Here is a 20,934-nt window from a genome sequence, read left to right on the forward strand (position 1 = left end):
TGAGAAATGCAGAAAACTAAAAAAAATAATAAAGTTCCAATATTGAATCCATTTACATCCTTTTTTTCATGTTATACTATTTATACATTTTAAAATGACTAAATTACTATTGATAGAAAACGTATGATCTTAATTATATTATTTATTATGTTTTTTTAAATTTAATTTAAACAGTCATTTTATTTTTCAAGCAGTTTTTGTAAGTTTGTATTTATTTTCCCTCAACTCTTTTTCCATCGTTGTACTTTGAGAGGACGATGACGTCAGATATATAGCGGAGACGTAAGTGGGCGGGGGCAGAACGTTTCTGTTGACCAATGAGCGGCGCGTTATGCTGATGAGCTTGCGGGGGTCTGTGTGGTTAGCGGCGCTCCGGTGTAGCGGAGTAGAAAGCGGCGGACTGGAGTCAGACAGATTGCAGCGTGTTTCTCCGCGTACGAACCTCTGGATGGCTGGTTAACCGCACAGGAAGAAGAAACAGAAGACAAAACTCTTAGAAGTGCCTCCGGTTATTCCCATGTGCCGCTGTTTGTCGCGGTAAAACGGATATTTCTCACTTTTACTGGAGTTGGAGAGAAAAGCGGCAAGATGAAATACAAAGTAAGTGAAGCGGCGCGGGCTGGATTTGGTGCTACTTCTCAGTTTCTTGTGTTATAAAGCCGGATAATGACAACAGATCTGTCGCTGTCGGAGCTTTTCTGTTGGAGTCGACGTGGATGTGAAATCTCAAAGCTTCTGTATTCGTGGCGGTAATCACAACTTCTTTCAATTATTACATCCGGTTTTAATGAACTGGTTTTAAAAAAAGAACGAGAAACTGCTCTAATGAGATGCTGACACGTCCCTTTTTTTTTTTAAAATGTTTCTGGTGTGTGTGTGTGTGTGTGTGTGTGTGTGTGTGTGTGTGTGTGTGTGTGTGTAAATGTGCTGTAGAAGTGTGTAGCATCGCTTCATGACTGTAGGCTACGGTTTCCAGCACAGGGGCGTAAGGAGAGTAGAAATGCAGCCAAGTTTGTGCCCCCCATCAAATTAAAAAGCAAAGTCTCTTTAATTCTTTTTAATTAAAAGTCCAAAACCTAAAGATGTCACTTTATGACAAAGAAATGTCGATAAACTACTTATTGCAGGTGGTGTAACTATCAGATATTTGGTAATATTGTTTACAAAATGTAACCAAAAGAATATTTGATTATGGAAATGGTGTAAAACCTGGTCGTAAAAAGCCTTTGCGATTACCTGTAGCTATTCATTTAGAGAAGACTGATGGCAGTGGATGTACAGTGACATCACTTTGTTGTTTGGCTTTTCCAGTGAAAAAAAATCCTTGGAGATCAAAATGCTCAACTAACCAAAGGTTATTTCCACACCAGCTGAAAGCCCAGAGAGCTGTGCTCTAAATGTGGTATTTTACCCTGTTTTTGATACTGTGGTGGTTTTATGTTGGTGTTTTTTGTGGGGAGTTTGCTGTAATGTGGTTTAGGATGGAATAAAATCAGACCCGTTCTCACACGGTCAGAAATGACAAAATAATCAGAGCTTCCCATCAGTTTCGGAACCGCACTGATTAGTGGTGTTATTGATGCCTAATACAGTTATGGGTGTTTAAAAAGGGGTAGCCATCTCAATATCATCAGCTACAACCGCAGGTCTTTAGAGCAGGGGTTGTAGACAGTCAGAGGCTCTGACAGTGATGGATGCAACAGCTGGATGCCACTTCATCAGATCTCGGGAGGAAGCTTTGAATTTACTCTGGATGTGATTGAATTTTAGCACTGTTCCTTTGCTTCATGTTCTTGGGTCTGAGGTCCTCCTCATCCTGTTAGTCTATTGTGAGGGTTTGGAGGTTTCGAGTGCACTGGATTCAGTTTTTCACAGGCTGTTTTCTGAAGTGCAAAGTAGCTGTTTGCCTCAGTTTTGGCTGGGACTCTCCTGTGCTGTGAGAGTTGGCCTCTTTTCTTCAGTCTTCTGGTCACTCTTCAGCAGAGTTGTGACTGGAGGGTGTGCTCGCTGCATATCTGCGTCATGCTGACTGAGTCATTGTCCTGCCAAGTATACAGCTCACAGAGGCAAGGGTGATGGTTTGGGTGTGAGACCAGAGGATTTGACAGTGGGAAATGACTCTGAGCACGTCTCCATGGTCACTGTATTCACCCTGAACAATAAGACAGATCAGTGGATGCTAGTAAATATGATAAACACCACCATCTCAGGCTGTTATCAGCCTGTAGGGAGGATATCTGTGCAGTATACACACTCTGCTCTCTGACGTCTGACTCCTTTGTTTGTCACATTCAGGAGATAGCGAGAGCACAGAGATCATGTAGCCAATGCTCTTTGTTTACAATAAACATATCCACATTATGCAAGAGGAAAGGAGGCTGAGAAATCAGCCCCGGGCTCCGGTGAGGTGACACATTTCACGTCACAGCTGTGATTATCGAATTTCAGCCCGTCGCGGGTCCTCGTTTAAACTGTTAATGGTTTCAGAGCTCAATGCATCACATCCTGACAGCCATCCGATATTTACAGCTATATTAAGAACGCCCCTGTCCTCGCAGAGTAGTAATGTTTCAACACATGCTTAACAAGGGAGGTCGACCCCCCCCCCTGGGCTGGCACCCGGTCACGTGACCCGAGGTGAGGCGCTGCGGTCTGATCAGACGCCACCAGAGATGGTTTCCATCAGGTGTGAAAGGAAGGCCAGTTTTCCATAGGTCACCTAATGCGTATAATCCCCCTGATGATCTACACGGAGGCGGATCTCTTCCAGGAAAATGGAGGTCAAAGAAAGATGAGACATAAAGTAGTCTGAAGGGGACCTATTTTGCTTTCCCTTATTTTCTGTCACATCATTGCTCTTACAGTGGAAGATGGTTCTATTTTTAGTTTCACTTAATGAGGACAGTGTATGAACAAGTAATCCCTGTGAGCCTCTAAACGCTCAGTTTCAGACAGTTTTTCTGCTTTTGGCTCTGAATAATGTCACAGAGAGGGGATATTCCTATTATGGCCATCACAGGCACACAGCTCTGATTGTTAGCACGTAAGTCCCGCCCACCCGCAGTCCGAGCCCTCTGTTTGTGAGGGGCAGCCTATCAAAACAAAGTTGGCTTAAAGGGGGAGGGGCCAAAACAGCTTGTTTCCAGAAGAGGATGAAGTCAGGGGTGGCACCAAGGAGCCGTGTGAGATACATAAGGGTTATTTTGAACTGTGAATCATGTAAAGCTGATCAAAATAAGTCCACATTTGCTTATTGGTTTGGAGTTGCGTGACATATCCGTCTCACTTCTGTACGACAGGGACACGTAGCTTAGCTTAGCATAAAGACCAGAAACAGAAGGAAACTTCTAGCCAGGTAACAAAGATCAGATCCTTTTATTAAAGTTATGTGTATGATGGCTGAAATGAAAGATAATGTGCCAGTTACTCAGCCTTAGAGAAGCTAAGAGTTGGATTGCACATATGGAGAATGTGCAAGTCCAGCCACCCCAAAACTGTCTCTTTAAAGTATCGTGACACAGCTTTAAACACCCAGAGACTTCCACAACCTTCCAGCTCATTCCTTTGTAGCTGATGTAACCATTGTAGAAATAGCTCCACAACCACAGTGAAGAATGATTAGGTGAAGCCATACTCCGGCCAAAATGTGCCTGTTTTTTTTAAATAGTGTTTGCATTTTTCTTTTTTTTTTTTAATGGGTTCAGGTTCCTGGCAGGGAGCCAGCAGCGAAGGGAGCTGGAGGAGAGCACAGCAGACATTGTTCTGAGAGCGAGGAGGAGGATCTGTGATGCTGAAAGGGCCTGCAGAAAATGAAAAGGAGAGGAAGTTGTGGGGGGAACGAGAGGGCAAACACAGTTGGCTGTATTGCCGGGTCGAGGTGCGGTGGGGGGTGGGGGGGTGGGGGTTGGGAGGTCAAGGAGCGCCCCGTGAGAATGAGCGCATTCCAGGCGATCGTGCATGGGAAGGTTGTTCAGAGGATGCACACGATTGTTTCAAGGTGGCCCTTTACATTGATAATGAGCCTTACAGCGGGGGTTCTTTTCTTTTCCCAGCTTGTTTGCTTATGCAGGGGGTGGCATTGTGTAGCCCTTCCAGAAAGAGACATTTGTTTCTCCTGAAAGAAATTCCTTCAGAGGAACCCAGTGCCCCTTTCAGGAAAACTCTGCAATTTATACACACTTGAGCATTTTTCCACATTGTCTTTTCCAATCTGAACTTCCTAACTTCAAGCTATTTATTATTCTCCTGCCTGCTCAGAAGTCAGCTATTACCCCACAGTGACATCTAGCTTTTGTAGCCTGTTTATGTGCACGATGTCCAGACCCGACTTCGCTCCTGTGGAAGATTTTCAGAGTGTGAAGAGTTTCTCCCCCAGCATCATTGAATAGCACCCACCCCCCCGCCCCTGTGCTCTTCCACCGTGAGCCAGCCATTAACATTTGAAAACAGCCAGTGGGGAGACAGACTACAATGTGGGCTCATTTGAGAGAGACAGAGTTACCAGCAATGCAAAGAAGCATTTCCATGGTCGAGCTCCCCCTTTCGTCCCTCGAGGAATGCCAAATATTTTGCAGGGTCATCCTTCAGGATCTAGCGGGCTCCTGTCAGCTCGGTTCAGCTCCACGGAGAGTCTGTTTAATACCACTGAGCTGACCTATGTGTGCTTTGGAAATGTGTAGGGTAGAGGCAAAGATCCTCTAGCAGGCTGACAGTGCTGTAGTTAAGCATTTTAAGGCAATTTGTCTCCAGTCACAGGTTTAGTTTATCTTTGTGTCAAAGCTGAGCAGCTTTTGGACAGTTGTTTTTTTTTTGGGGGGGGGGGGGGCAGTTTGAAGGTGCTGTTGTATACAGAGTAAAAAGATACCAAACATGGCCGAAGGTTTTCTATAATGAGGTCACGGTGTGTGTACATGTCAGACTGTTCCGACCACTCAATTTGAGGCAGTTTTTTTGTGTTTTTGCTAAGTATAATGTCAGATATAGGCGATATCCCCAGTATAGCCAGGTAAACTGCAGAGGGGCAGCCAATCAGAAGAGAGCTTAAATGGCTTGTTTCAGAGAGTGTGTGACCTCAGGGGCTATCCCATGGTGCAATATAAGATAAGGATTATTTTCATGCATGAATCATGCAAATCGACTCTTAATAAGGTGGTGAAAGGAGCCTTTTAAGACCTCTTAAACCGCTCCCTCCTCCTCCTTTCTAAATCTGTTACTCATTCATTTCCACACAACCATGTTTTTCACTTGTTTTGTCATTTTCAGCATTTTCCTTTAAACAACTTTCGGAGAGCAGGCTCACTGTAGATGAACACAGGATTTCTCTCTGAGCTTCCCATAATTTGGGTTTAAAGTTAGTTAAAGCTGTTTGACATTTCATAAGCCAAATGACCTGTTAAAAAAAAGTCAAAACTTTAATTAAAGGCAGTAAAGTGTTAAAAGGGCCTTCTGACCCTTTTATCTCAGATGTCCTTCATGTTTCATAGGGGATAGATGTCAGCCTCTGTTGTTGGGCCCGTTGTGTGTGTGTGTATGAGATCTTTGTGTGGCGTGAAATCGAAGGGACATTGGAGTGAATCTTCATCTCATTGGCTGTTCCCATATGTAAAACCAATCAATGTGGCCCTGCAGAGATACCCTGAAACATATTTCACATGTCGGCTAATGCCCCCTGGAGGGATTAGCGCTCATCTCTGGGGGTTACCATGATGCACTCGCGTACCCTCGTTTGGCACCAGCACCGAGCTTGGAAGTAATCCACAACTCTCGTTTGCCAAAACTGAGCGTTTGCTGGCTGGAGGCCCCGTGAATACCATCCGTACTGCTGTTTATGAGTGTTGCTGGTGCTTCTCGACCCATTTAAGTGCAGTAAATTATGCTTTCGGGTCAAAGGTTGGTGTCGAGCTCGCAGTTATTGACTGCTTCGCTCTGGCTCTGAGCCAGGCTGACGCTTGAAAACGAGGAGCAGTTTCTTCTGCAGTGTGAAGGCAGGACACGCTGTTGCTCCTCGTTCACAGAATTTAATACACTTTTAAGAGAATATCTCCAGTTTCACGTCTAATTATAGGTTAGGCTCCAGGACCACAGCGAGCGCGAGTCCAAGATGTGACGAGATAAGCCGAGGTCGGTCGTAACCTGGATCTCTTTGGGTTCTGCAGAAAGCGCTGCAGGCTAAGGGGTGGGCCAGAAACACCGGAGATGTCAGGTTACCTTATAGTTTGTATGACAGTGAAACAAAAACAAACAAAAAAAAATGACAGAATGAGGAGGAGCTGCAGGATAACAGTCATTTTACCCAAGATGTTCTATAAATCAAATCATTTCCTGTGACCTGGTTGACAGTGTTGCACTTCAGTCCTGCCCATGTTGTATTTCATCATGATTTTTACTGCTACAAATTACTGTAAGTGCATTCAAAGTAAACAGATTCGTAGAAGTACTGCCAAAGGAATGAGCAGACCGCAGCACAGTAACAAAACATAACTTAACTTAACTTAAGACATACAAACAGGATGGGGCCATTTTCACTTCAATAACAGAAACCTCGATGCCCACAAGTGTTAAACCTGCATTAAGTGATTTTTTTTTTAGCTATTTTAGGCAGCAGGAAACGTCTAATAGGCTGAACACTCAACATCATTCTCCATCTTATAGTCAAATGTCTCTGGACCTGATGAGCTGAAACTAAATATTTGTACAGGAAACAGCCGTCCGGTGCTGCTAAAACAACTCAGTGAAGTAGCTTTATAGTCAGTGCTAGGGAAGTTCCTGGTGACTAATTTCATAGTCGACTAAATAAGGGGAAAAAAATTTGACTAACCGACTAGTCTAAAACTAAGAAACACTCAGATATCAAATTAAGTGTTATGCCTGTTTAATGAACAATGTCAAGAGCTGTCTAAACAAAGGCCTTTGAAACATTAATCGCACTTTAAATGCTGCTTAACTTTGCGGCGCAGCGCATTATGAACACTGCACGCTGTCCTCCAAACAACGATGAATAAAAACATAAAATCAATTGATATAAATGAAAACATGTTACTGCAAGTGAGGTCCACGCATCACTGAATATGAGAAAATAACATCCAAAAAAAAACGAATAAATTGCGACTGAAAAGTGTGGCGCATTGTGCCGCGCATTATGAACGATGCATGTCGTTCTACATTTCATGACAATACAAACATCCATCCATTATCTTCCTCCTATCCGGGGCGGCATCAGTGGAGCCCAGACCTCCCTCTCGTCCAGCCTCCTCCTCCAGTTTACCCCTGATTCAGACTTCAGCTGCTACGACTTAAGTGGCCGATGTTGTTGCAGCGTGTATACCTGTTCAGGTGCCTTTCGGTCGTGTCCCGGTGGTTTACATGCAGTGTCGGCTGACAGAAACATAAAATGTAGTCAAATTATAAAAATATTTCGAGCTCTGCTCCACAGTTAGAGTAGAACTACAGCTAGCCCTGCGAGTGCCGTTATCTTAATCACTGTGCGAGTCATCGCCTGACATTCATCATTAAAAAAAAGCCTGATTATTGATTATGAAGTGCGGTTTGATAGACACCTTATAAAGTGAAGCGAAGCTGAAATTTTCCAGGGGAAGGCCATGATTGTGACACAGCTTTAATCATTCTGCCTGAACAAATCTCAGCTGTCAAACTGAGATGTTTTTTGGGCATCTGAGGTTTGTTGGAGCCTGCAGCGTGGTTAGGTGGCAGCACGGCGCATCACATCCTGCCGAAGAGGCAGCTGCCACGCTGTTGCTGTTTATATTTCAGGGTGTGGAGAGTTCCTCGCAGCTCGTGAATCACAAACGAAGGAGAAGGTGCACGGGGGGTCGTATTTACTCTAGGAATACAATAGTCCTTTTTATGCAGCACTTGGCAGGTTGAATTTACCCCTCTTTCCACATCTTTCTGGCTGAATGCAAGTCTTTATACAAGAAATATGAGTGTTTACAATTAGTCACAAAAAAACTCCTCTGAAACAGTTTGTTCCACAAAACTAAAATAAGCTATCGATTGATTGCAGGCAGCTACAGCTCCCAGATCCACTGTATAACTGTGTCGTAACCATGTATTGATTTACGCTCGCTTGCATAAGATATCAATCATTGTGAAGCTGCAGGGAACGCGCTGGGTCACGTTCCCCCTGTGTGCTGGCTTTAAATGACACGGGCCTTTTTCAACAGGACTTTCTCAGAAATAGACGAGGTGAGGTTTCACCAAGGCTGCTGTGTAATTATGTTAATACAAGGCCACTGGCAGGGCTTAGGAGGAGGCTGTAATCAGAGGGTCAACCTTCCTGAAAACTGTCCAAATGAAGAAATTACCATGTACTCTGAGCTCTGAACCGCTTCCCATGAGCCCTTCCTACCCAGAACCCTTCACACGGCCCATTTATTTGAACTGGCTCTCACCCGCAGCAGGCCGCACTCTGAGGAACGGCTCGTAAAAGTCATCAGGTCCTCATTACCGTCATTACTATAATTATTTTCTATATTTAACCATGCGAAATGAGGCCAAATGAGTGCGTACGAACCACCCCGGGACACGTGTTACAGTGGTACGGCCCCAATTGTCGCTCCAGTGTTCTCACAGTGAGAGCGTACCATTTTTTTGGGAGCAGGTTGTTTTGTTTGGGCTGAAAATGTCCCCGTCTCTTTGAAAGCCAGGGCGCTCTCATTGCTGTGGGGATGCGGGTTTCTTCTATGTGGTGGGACTGCGGCAGAAGGGGAATTCAAGTATTTGTGAGCTTGTTTAGCCAAAGCCACCTTCATTATTATTAGATTGATGTGTACCACGGAGAGGCAGAGCCAAAGCCACCCAGAGAGCTCTTACTGAAAGCAAAGGTGGGGCCCTTTTCAGCAAGTGGTGAAGTTACGTAAGGTTTTTTTTTTTTTTTTCTTTTAATTTCGGGAAAGGTCAGAACAGGCTCGCAAATGATCTGACGTTTAAACTGCTTGTGTTCAGTGAAGATGCTGTTGGGAGGGGGAGCCTTGGTGATGTACAGGTTTGAGTCAGAAGAGGACAGACTGGGCAAAACTGGACAGACTAATAAAAACAAACCAGACGGGAAGGAGCGCTGTTTTAGAGCCAGATGTTGGAAAGGACAAGTAAACGAGACCTGGAAGACCCCAGAGGGAAAAAAGAAATAAATACATGTGTGGAAATATAACAGCCACAACATTAAAATCTCCTCCATGTGACGAGAAAGACATCAATCATCTCATTATAACACAAGGATCTGCTGGGAAACCTGTGTACACATTGTCTCCACACACCTAAGCACACCCGCCTTTGCATTGACACTCCCTGATGGCAGTGGTCTCCCACTCCACGGCACTGCACCTCAGCGCACTTATAAAACTCAAATCCAAGGCACTGATCTGGCCTCTTAAGGCCCCAGATCCCAGTGTGAGTCAGCACTGCCAATGTGCCGGAGCAAGTCCGATACATGGAGGCCTGATACGACTTACAGGAGCTAACGACAGCTGCTAACATCTTGGTGTATGATACCAGAGGTCCTGCGTCTTTGCCCGGACAGGTTAAAGCTATTTAGGCAGTGTTAAATGGACCTACACTGTACTAAGGTGGTTTTAATCTTAGGCTAATTAGCCTTTGTCCTTAGGTTTAGTCTTTTGATAAAAATATTTTAGACACATTTTAATGTTGTTTAATTTTTGCTGGTTTTAGTATCTTTCTTTTGTTGGTTCTGCTGTGGTAATGCAGTAGCAACTACTTTCAGTTCTTGAGTCCAGACCAGCATCTCATTCAGAAGAGGATTCACTCAGTAAAATACTGTTTCATTCCAGTTTGTCAGCAAGATTTGACGTGATGCACCAGAGCGAGGGTCGTGAAACTCAGTCAAGAGGTGGAGTGTGGGTCGAAAGAAGAACCCGTAAATTTTTGGTGTGGCTTAGATCACTTCCTCGAAATTGTGAAACAGGATGTTAGCCCTGAGTGACTTCTTGTTTACTGTCTCGCTTTAGCTAAATATACCCTAAGGAGGTGGACAGCATGAATAAAAAGGATCTTTCTTTAGTGCACAACTAGAGGATGTCATATCTGGAACTGGTAAACCCAGGCACACAGCTCTGAAGCTCCATCCATTAGCTGTTAAAACCTTCTGTTTGTAAGGGGCAGCCAATCAGAAAACAGCTAGAGCAGCTTGTTTCAGACAGGATTATCTGAAGGGCTGCACCCAGTGTAAGATAAATAAGGATTATTTTAAACTGATGATTCACAGTTTTAATTAGTTCCTGTTAAGCTACTATCCAAGAATAAAAAACAATGAGGTTGCAGTTAGTGCAGTAGCTCCACTTTAAGTCTCATCAGTATAGACTGTATCTATTAGATCTGAAATGTAGTGAATATGGAAATGCACTGATACATCCAAGTCACTGTGTATTTCAAGAAGATTTGAGGTCACGGCAATAGGAAGCAGCTGAATGCTTCTCGCCTCACTCAGTGATAACACAACTTCCTGGAAGCTCACACTCATGTGTGGATGCAGCAGAAGCAGCACTCCCTGACACAAGGCGAGCACATGTGTTTACAGGAGGATCAGTGGCGAGTGATGGAGTCACCGCACTGTGGCTAAGTGCTGTTTATGGTGCCCAGTTTAATAGTCGGTTTCACCTGCTCTGGGTGAAGACCAAAACACGACTCTTCCCCCTTCTGCATCACTTCAAAAAGGGCCTGCGTGTAGCTGTCAGCCATTACAGCCAACAGCCTGTTTGTTTAGTATGATTAAAGGTCATGTTTGGTGTCTCACATGACCCTTCACACTCTCAATACCACACTTGAAATCTGCTGTGGTTCATTGTTTTCCAGCTGAGATGTTCTAAAACTGTTCCTGATTTATATTCAGCATATGCTCGCGCACAAGCTGAGGTCCACCAGTATCAAGAAAACTACAGTGTGAATGACTGTGTGAAAAGGTGTCAGACTGTTTCCTTATAGACTCTGGTGCCGTTTACACGAGACCGTTTTCATTTTGAAACGGTGTCGTTTTGATGCGTTTCGGCCTTGCGTTTACACGACAACGGTGTCGTTTTGATGCGTTTCGCCCTTCTGTTTACACGACAACAGAGTGAAAACGATGTGTTTCAGAAACGGGGTCCAGAGTGGAGCGTTTCAGAAACGCACCGGCTTGCGTTTTCGTGTAAACACTTGAAACCGGGGTGATTTGAAAACGCTCGACTCGCACATGCGCACTATGGTTGCGACGGCCAGTTTTTCGCGCACGCGCAAACTGATAAACAGTACTCGCGGATTCACGAGTGCTTCTTATGCTTTTCCTGTGTTTTTACCGTTTTGTAATTCAGCGTTGTGTGCAGCAGCGATCCAACCTCATCATCGGTCCACACAAAACCTCTCACATTGGCCGTTTTGTAAGTAATGAACAATTTGCCGCACTACCTACTGTGTCACTCCACGCATGCGCGTCTTGCGTAAACAAACTGCAAAGAGAAAACCAACGCCAACTTGTGGCCTGGCATGGGAACTACATCGTTTTCATCGTTTCACATGTCCTCGTGTAAACGCGGATCGTTTCTGAAACGCCATCGTGTAAACGAAAGGCTGAAACGCATCAAAACGACACCGTTTCCAGTGAAAACGGCTTCGTGTAAACGGCACCCAGGCTCACCCCAGCAGATTATATAGTTGTGCTTTTTTTTTTTCCTTCCCCAGAATCAGTGATGTCAGACTTCTACAGAAGTCCAGATGTGAGAGTTTACTCACAGCCTCCACTGATCACTGCAGTCATTTAAATGCAAATGTTTGCAATGCTTATCAGTGCAGTAGTAATCCTGTTCAGCCTCCGGGAGTTGGCGGTAATATTGTGATTGTGGTAGCACCTGCTATTTTACTGACTTTACCTTCACTCCCTCACAAACCTCTGCGTGAGTGGAGTGGTCATCCAGGAGGACTATCCCCCCTTAAGATTGTATTACTTTAAGCCTTGATACCATTTAAATCATACTATAACACACAAACTTGTGTCAGTGAACTCCTCTTGCTTGATCAGGAGTTGAACAATCAAACTTGGCGCACAGGTACCGCTTAAGCGGCGTCCACACTGGAAGCGATCCGATGTGTGCATCGTTTTTGGAGCCGATGGGTGGCTGCTCGCAGATGCTGAGACAAGTTTATCTTTGGTTTTCCCCACTTCACACCGCCAGCGGTTATTCAGCGTGTAGTTGCTTTAAATCGCTTTCTATGGTCTTTGGTTGCCACGTTGCTGTGAAGGTTCTTATCTATATCAGATATTATAGTATCATCATCTTACCTAGCAACCACCAACCTGTAGGCTAAAAGGATCAATTTGGAGCATTTTTGCACCTATTGTGTGTGCATTGTGTCACGACGGTAGCATCTGATTTATATCCACAAATCTTGAATATTGGGATATGTATGACATATAATGATGCCATCATGTTGCCTGGCAGCCACCCAACAGATTAAAATGACATTTACACACACATGGGCTTGGGTGTTACTTTTTTGCTAATGATAATTAACCACCAGTACAGATGTCACAAAGAGGGGAATCAGCCGCAGAGACCAAAGCTGTTTCTGGTAGCAGGCTGTAAACATGTTTATTTCTGCTGTAAAGTTGGACATTTTATTACGGGAGTCTGTGGGACTGACCTTTGGAGCCAGGCTCGAGTGCCCACTGGAGGAACTGCACTTAACCACATTTCTTTGTTGGGTTAATTTTTAAGCCCTGATAGTTACTGCTTGGCTTACAAAATTAAAGTCACAGAGACTTGCGGTGAACTGTGTTTTTGATCTGCTAAAGATCGCCCAGAGCATTACGCTGGGGTTCCTTTATGTCCACAGATTAGTATAAAATCTGCACTGAGGCTTCATTAAAGTGTGTATGAACTACAAAAGGCAGCTGAGTGTGGTTTAGAGCACAGATGACAGTTCCTGTTGCACATTTTCTTCCACCGGCTTACATCTCTGCAGACTGAAATTGTTGGGTGTGCTCATGCTGGTGGTTTTCAGTACCTTTTTTCACATGAAGGCACTGCTTGGTTTTTGGTTGTGTGCACACGTGGTCGGCGAAGCAGGCGCTTTCATTTCAGCAGCCAGTCTCAGTGATCACTAATTAGCAGAGACAAAGGAGCATGATGTGTGCCATTCTGTCTGCCGGGTGATTTAATTTCTCCTCTGAGCATCGCACACAAAGCAGTCAACCACAGCAGCACAACCGGACTCGTGCAAGAGCAGACGTGAACTATAGTTCTGCATCTAGCTGGAGACTTTACGTCAAAAAGAGCTGATCAGATCATGAAACAGCAGCCTTAGCCTGCTGTTACCAACAGAGCAGATGCTACCCACAAAAACCACAAATGGCCTATATTAGCTTTTCTGCAGAAGCATGTTTTTTTTTTTTTAACTGGCACACAGTTCTGGTCCTGCATGTTAGCTGTGCAGCATTTAAACTGCAGTAAATAGATGTACAATGTTCACAATACCAGAATTTGCTTGCAGATATTCACGATTCTCAAACATCAGCTCAAGTCAGTGTGTTTTAGCAAGCTGTGTAGCTTTATTTTAGACCTGGACCAAGCACAACTTTATGGACTCTGGACTTTCAGCTGTAATAAAACAGTAGATATTCAGCACTCTGAAGTGGTTATATTGTTGTATCGGCTTGTCTTTGTGTCCAGATGTCCTCATTATGGAACTCTGGGATTTATTCCTTTTGTATGGCTATTATAGAGGACCAAAGTAACGAGGAAATCCATGCTTTCACTTATTTACTTATTACGTATTTTCTGTCATTTATTCACTGGTAGAATCACAGGTGTTATAATAAAAATGGCCAAAGGTCAATGCATGAGCAGACAATCCCTGTGAGCCTAAAACGCAGGTCCCAAACTGCCATGTTTGTGCTCACAGGAGCCCCACCCACCTGCTGATCTCGCCTCTTGTTTGTGAGGGGCAGCCAATCAGAAGACGGCTGGCTTAAAAGGAGGATGAAAAAAACGAGAGATTTTTTTTGTTTGTTTTTTCAGACAGAGGCTGAACTGTGGAGTAAATACGCATTATTTTGAACTGTGACTCATACAAAGCTCCTCTAGTAGAGTCCAAGAATAAAAATAAAGAGCTGGAAATGAGCGTGATAGGCGCCTCTTTTTCAGAGATGTAAAACAGGATAGCAGCATACAATTCTTTAATACTAAATTAGGCAATTTTCTCAATTAACTGCTGAATTTAAGACTTTTGTCTTAATATTAGTCAAACCCCGCAGGTTTTTATTTTAATAAAAAGCCTAACAGAAAGAATAAACAAACACTCGGAGGTGTAACTACAGTGTATCTAACAATAATCTAAAGCTCCACTTTAAAACCTCATATATTCAAACTTTAACTGGAGCAGTAATCAGCATTTTGTTTCCTCGTGAATGACTCTGCCAGCTTTGATCAAATTATTGTGGTGAGCAAACGTCTAGGTCTGCTCCCATTGGGCGGCATTGACCTTCAGGGGTCATGCTCCAACTCGCCGCAGCAGCTAGTTAGGTGGCAGTGCGTGACCGTGAGGCTGTGATTGTGCGATGGGTGTTGCTGGCTAATGCCCCTGAGATACTGTGACAATAGCCAGGGAGACCCACCCCACAGAGAGAGATAACGATGTTACTAGCAGCGAGTTTCACATGGGAACTGCTTGAATCAGGCCGGTAGGAAAGAGAGAGGCCAAAGAAGGTTCAAGAAAGCCTCAAACTGGAAGCAGCTGCAAAGCAGGCTTCCTTATTCTCACACAGAAACGATGAAGGGCAGGGAGCTGAAAAAAAAAAAAAAGGTAGAGGAGAGATGAGCAAAACTGAGCGGCAGCTCCGTTTGGCTGCTCAAAGTCACAGTTTTTAATATAAATGTGCATGTAGTCCAAATAGAAATACAATTTTATCCTCCGCTCAGCTTGTTTCATCTGATGTAAATGTAATCAGGCCCAGAAAGATTATAACTGATGATGACTTAGAGGCAGCCGGAGCTGCTTCACTGCTGCTGTGCCTCTGGTGGTTATTCAATACATATTTTTCATTTTATTGCTTAAGAAGAGTCATAACTGAACAAATAAAAAGCCTGTTGCTTCTTCTTACTGAGTTTATAAGCCCCTGACTGGTGAAGAGTATCAGAGTCAAGACGCTGAAATTATGTCATTACATTCATGAACTGATGATGGTTTGATATTTTGAGCTTTATTAAATGTTAACGACGTTCACTAATTGTATTCATCGACCTTGCACGGGCTGTTGTTGCGCTGGGAAGCTCCCAGGATTTAAAGTTGTGAGCATCAGGCAGATGAAAAGGACCATTCATGCTCAGTTTAACTCTTTCCCTGGTTGAATAAAGGCTAAAAGAAAAAAGACTGAGGCAATTAGTCTTAAATACCCCTCTCAGGCAGAGCGGCACGCTCCAGGGCTTTTCCTATCTCCAGAATCTGTGGTTTTGAGTCATTATCCCTCAGCCCTCAGTAGACCCTTAGATAGCTGTGCCCTGAAGCAGGGGGCGAGCCGAGAAAATCCCATCAAGTTCAGATTTGGTTTGAAAGACATCTGGTGTGGAGCTGCAGACCAATGGCAGCGCAGCAAGTTCACCAGCATGTCATTCACTGAAGTGTTTAAAACCTGGCGTGGCAAATGGTAACAATGTTAGGAATAATTTTGATGTTTCTGATTTAAAAAAAAAAAAGGACATTAAAACTGCTCTCATGATTGTTGCTGGAGCTAATTAATTCAGCTCCCCCTGAAGCCACTGCGTAATATCTTTCATTAATCCATACAAACCTTTGGAATAAGAGTGTGGGTTTATGGGTAGTTATGTGCCAGGTGAATGTTTTCTTTTTTTGGCCTGGCATTGTGTCCCGCAGATAACCCCTTGTAAAACCACCACTGTTGTTTTTCCACTCCAACCTGACAAACAGCACGCAGCAGGAGCTAACAGCTGCCATCACCACATGCTTGTTGTGTTATAATTGGCACGTATCTAAACGCAGTCTGACCTTTGCCCCCTGCAGAACCTGATGGCCAAAGCATTGTACGACAACGTGCCGGAGTCCCCCGAGGAGCTGGCCTTCCGGAAGGGGGACATCCTGACCGTCATTGAGCAGAACACGGGCGGCCTGGAGGGCTGGTGGCTCTGCTCCCTGCACGGCCGCCAGGGGATCGCCCCCGGGAACCGCCTGAAGCTGCTGATCGGACCCATGTTTGAGGCTCAGTCGTCAGGCGCCACCGCCGCCAACCCATCTCCTTCTCAGAGTTATCAGCAGAAGGCCGCCTCGGGGGCTCAGGGCCTCTACCAGGTGCCTCCGTCCCTCCAGAGCCCACAACAGCAAAGTCAGCAGAGCATCTACCAGGTCCCTCCAAGGAGTACTCTAGCATCTGATAGCACACCAAGCAAGGTGAGACAAATATAAGCAGTTAATCTGTCAATTCATTTATTTTTGGGATTAACTCAGACTAGGGAAATAACTGTGGCGTGAAACCATCTGCAGGTTAGACCAGCTGATTTCACTGAGTGCTCCTTTAAAGCAAAGGTGAGGGACTCATCAGTGAAACTACCTGCTGAGGTGATTAGATGGAAAGAAAATCTTTGGCAAAATGATTATTATTAAGCCTTACATTTTTCTCTAATGGTTTTTCATTGTGTTTTGAATTTAAATGCAGTGTTACATACTTTCATCTGTAGCAGTAGGTTACACATTAATATTTATGAGATACAGCAGCAGAAAAATAGAAAATAACAAAATGGAGCGGGTTTAGAGTAATAGAAAATGGAGACTGCTCTGTTCCTTGACCTCTGGAGATAGAGATTTGGGATCACAGCGGATTTCCAGCGTAACATCAGCTCTGGCGGGTTTCGCCCGAGCTGGCGAGCGTGGGAATTAGATGTGATGGGAAACGGCGTTTGCGCATTTACACCGTGACCCGTCTGCCTCGGCTCTCATCGGCGCGAGGGCGCGCGCAGAAAGCAGAAAGGCCAAAGAGGAGATTGCAGCTCTGCCATGCGAAATGTGTGCAGGGTGTGCCGCGCCTGGCGCTCACCACAGAGCAGGGTAGTGTTTTTTTGTGCACGGCTCCCATTTGGCTTTATTCCTATATTGGCACACCGTGCGCAGCAGAGCCAGTCTAACCCGCAGAAAGGCAGTGAAAATGGAGAGAAGTTGTGGAAAAGAAAACAGTGCAGAGCTGTTTTTTGGATTTTGGTGGAGCCCAGCTGCATTTAAATGCTTTAAACATGGTCACTGGCAAAGCCGCTGCACTTGGTCATTTACAGTATAGTTATATATACAATTCTCCAAACAGCTTATCCATGTGGTCACTGTTTTATGGCCTAGATCATATATAATCTGAAGTGTATACATCTTAATTTGCCTCCTAAAAAAAACATATTACATCATTTTGTCATATTTAATAGTTCTTAGTCACCTGGCTATCAGTTTAAGCATTTGTGTTTCAGCTAATGCCTCAAATCCTTGTGTGTAACCCGTTTGGAAACTGGTCATTTATTCAATAACTTCCTGTGTGTGTGTGTGTGTGTGTGTGTGTGTGTGTGTGTGTGTGTGTGTGTGTGTGTGTGTGTGCGCGTGCGTGTGTGTGCGCGTGCGTGTGTGTGTGTGTGCGTGTGTGTGTGTGTACCGACCTGTTGCTTCTTGTAGCTAAAATTAGCTGAAGCTAGATATGTTTAACTACCATAAGAAACTGCATATGTGTTAGCGCATTAGCAATCAGCTTTAGCTCATATTACAGTGAGCATGTGTATGCAGGAAATACTAGCAAACAGAGCTAACACAGCTAATGTGAGCTACAGTGAGTCTCTGTTATCACATTCACTTATCGTGGGTAATGTTTGGTAATATCAGTGACCGTAAGCCACTAAAAATAGGAAATTGTAGTTTCCACAAGTGACTGGGCTTTAATTTAATGGTAAGTAATGACAGCTCATGTTAGCTAACATTATTGACCATAACTACTAGATATAGCAAACAATAACTGCCAGACAAGGTAATGCCTAACACTGGATGACTAGTTGTTGACACGTTAGCTGGTGAGCATATTCTGAATAATCATCTTTTCTTACTCTTAAAATGACAATAATAATTCAGTGACACCCAAAACTAGTGACTGAACTCTTAAAGTCATCAGGAAGGTGTTTACTGAATCTGAGGGCCAGTCTCCAGAGGCTCCGCCCCCTCTGGTTTAAACGCAGGTTTAAGTCACTTCCTCACTGGATTCACTGTTTAGACATGGAAGCTATGCCCATCCTTTATACTGATGTTAGCAAATGAAGCTGCATCCACACTAGGGCTGCAACGATTAGTCAACATTGTCGACAATAATCAACAATAAAAATAGCTGATGACGAATCTAATTGTCATTAATAGTTGTTTTTTATTACTGATCTTTTTTTTTTAATGGAGCGAGACATCTTCCTGTCCATCTATCTCTGGCGAGCTTCACACATGCACAATAGCATTCAGCTGTGATTCATAATCCGATTAGTTGACTAATCGTTTCAATAGTCGATGACTAATCGACTATCGAAATAGTCATTAGTTGCAGCCCTAATCCACACTGGGTGTAATTCGCTCATCCATTCGCTCAGGTTGCCTAGGTAAACCTCTAAAGTATTCATTACCTGGTCACATGTCAATCAACGGTATCCTGTGCTGTCATTGGTGGTCACTTCAGTCGCTTGCAAATTTCCCAAACATGGGCTAATAAATAAATCTTATTTTATATGTCTGCAGGTACTGATACTACTGAGCTAAAGCCTTTGTTTCTTCTTTACCTGCTCTTGTTTTACACTACCAGACGTCCCTTAGTCTTGATTTAAATGCATTAAACAAGGGTGAGCGGTTAGCATGTCATTACCTCATTACACATGGAAGTCACTGGCAGGTGTGCGCTAAAATATGAGGGGAGGAAATTTCCCAGGTTATTCAACCGTTTAACTAGTACGAGCACCTCGTACCAGCTCTTCCCTTCAGGAGGTGGATGGTAATTACATGCTGAATGAGCTTTTGATATCCTGAGGCTTTTTTTTTTTAAATAAATCAGCCCCAGCCATCGCAGAAATGAGCTAAGGTGTTCATTTTAGTGGGTAAACAGGCAGCAGGCGCCAGGGGCTTAGAGGACTTACTGTGATTCACCGCACAGGAGCTGCTGTGATAAAGTCAGTCGGAGGCAGGGGGGCCGAGGGGAGAGACCTGTCAGTCATGACACACACACACACACACACACACACACAGCAGTAGTAGTAGCCTGTCAACCAACACCTCTCTTTTTCCATAACTGGCTGCAAGGCTTAGCTGAGGTGCGGTATTAAAAAGGCTTTGCGATAACATGGAAAATGAAATATGCTTCTAATGAGAGTGCATTTCTGTGCCGTAATCGTGTTATTGGAGAGATTATATTAAGTCTCGGACGCTCGACTGGCCCTCCAATTTGCGGTTATCAAAGTGCTGCGATTTTCGGCGGTTGTTCCCGTTTGTTGAATAGAAAGGTTTCGACCGTGTGCACGTCTGCGTGCCGGTGCGTCCTGACAAAGCCCTGCTGTTTTCCAGCGCTGGGACAGAAGCACCATTGGCCTCTGTGGCCACAGACTGTTCTGTTAGAGCCAATACTGCCAGTGAAACGGCAAGAAAAAGGAGAGGCATTGTTGGTTCATGCATAGCAATTAGCTTTCCGAGGTTTAAGGAGAAGCGCTTCCAAAGCTCGAATAGACACGAAACTCTCCTGATTAAGAAGAATGTGCCTTTTTTTGCCATCACGGTGGCCGTTTTCACCATAAAATTTTTTTATTTCAACCAGCTAGTGACCAATTAGCGTGATGCTCCATCTACAGCCATGTAAAAATAGCATTAGTCTTTTAAACAGTTCTTTTAAAACCAAAATACTTTAATTATATTGTTTTTATTGAAGTTATTAAGACGTTACTCTATTGTTTAGCCTGGTTTAAATGAATTTTATTAAGCAGAGGTCCTGTTTTGAAGCCAAAACTCTAAATTTGCTTTCACTCTGACTGTAGAAAGTAGCTAAGCCTCAGTATTCATTATGCCCAAGTGATAGAAAAACATCATCAAAGCTAAATTAAAGTGAAGGCTGTAATACAAACTCATCCCGAGTCAAACGGCGTGTACCACACGGTTCAAACGTCAGAGTATTTATGGAAATATTTGATGCTGATGTGAAATCCAAGCGCCGACCTTCGCCCTTAAAAAAGCAGCAAACGCAGGCTTGTTTACTACAGCCTGTCGGTGTTGATGACAGGCCGGGCGCACTGACTCACGCTGCATGTCGTTTCAGCAGCAGCCGTTTTCTTGTTGTCGTGTGCAAACATGCATTTGGTTTCCCAAATGGTTATTGAGACTGATGCCGGCTTCCTAGACTGATAATCCCTGCTCGTATTACTCCAAAGCCGTCATCCCGTCCTGCAGAGAGCCCCTTCCCCCTCGTATGTCATGAATGTGTCCTCGGGGTTTGCATGCCAGCTCTGCAGTGCAAATCCAGATTGGCGACTGGTTGTTTTCCCCTTCATGTGGTGTGGGGCTCTGGTATATAAAGGCACACTGAGGTTTGGCGCTCGCTGCCACTCTGGCTGTTTGATTTGATGCTGCAGCCTTGTCCTTGGATGACCCTCCAGGGAGGGTGAGCTCCACAGCTGCTCCCCCCCCCCAAAATCCCTTCATGGCCTTCAAGCCAGGACCGTTGTGGGATGGATGCCTGGAGCTCTCGGCCACACAAAGAGCCTCCTCACATGGAAGCCAGGAACAGCTTTTTATCATCTGGCTCCCAGAGGCCCATGTTTCATCTCAACCTTGATTTCCTCCCCTCTTCTTCTTCTCCATCTTTGAAAGGTGTGTCTGTTCTCAGCCCCGTCACTTTTCTGCTGCCCCCTCTGCCTCAGGCGCTGAGGTCACGCTGCT

General features: G+C 44.4%; 1 protein-coding gene across 1 annotated transcript in view; it reads left to right on the plus strand.

Annotated features, from left to right (window-relative positions):
- The first annotated feature begins 394 nt into the window (after positions 1 to 394).
- The window catches only part of nedd9 (neural precursor cell expressed, developmentally down-regulated 9), a 35,671-nt gene continuing 15,131 nt past the window's right edge, over positions 395 to 20,934 (plus strand). The window contains exons 1-2 of the mRNA XM_030741794.1: positions 395 to 600; positions 16,024 to 16,407. Coding sequence (XP_030597654.1) covers positions 589 to 600; positions 16,024 to 16,407 — 396 coding nt within the window. The 5' untranslated portion in view covers positions 395 to 588. The remainder of the gene's footprint in view (positions 601 to 16,023; positions 16,408 to 20,934) is intronic.

This window comes from Archocentrus centrarchus, chromosome 11 (genome assembly GCF_007364275.1).
Source record: "Archocentrus centrarchus isolate MPI-CPG fArcCen1 chromosome 11, fArcCen1, whole genome shotgun sequence".
NCBI lineage: Eukaryota > Metazoa > Chordata > Actinopteri > Cichliformes > Cichlidae > Archocentrus > Archocentrus centrarchus.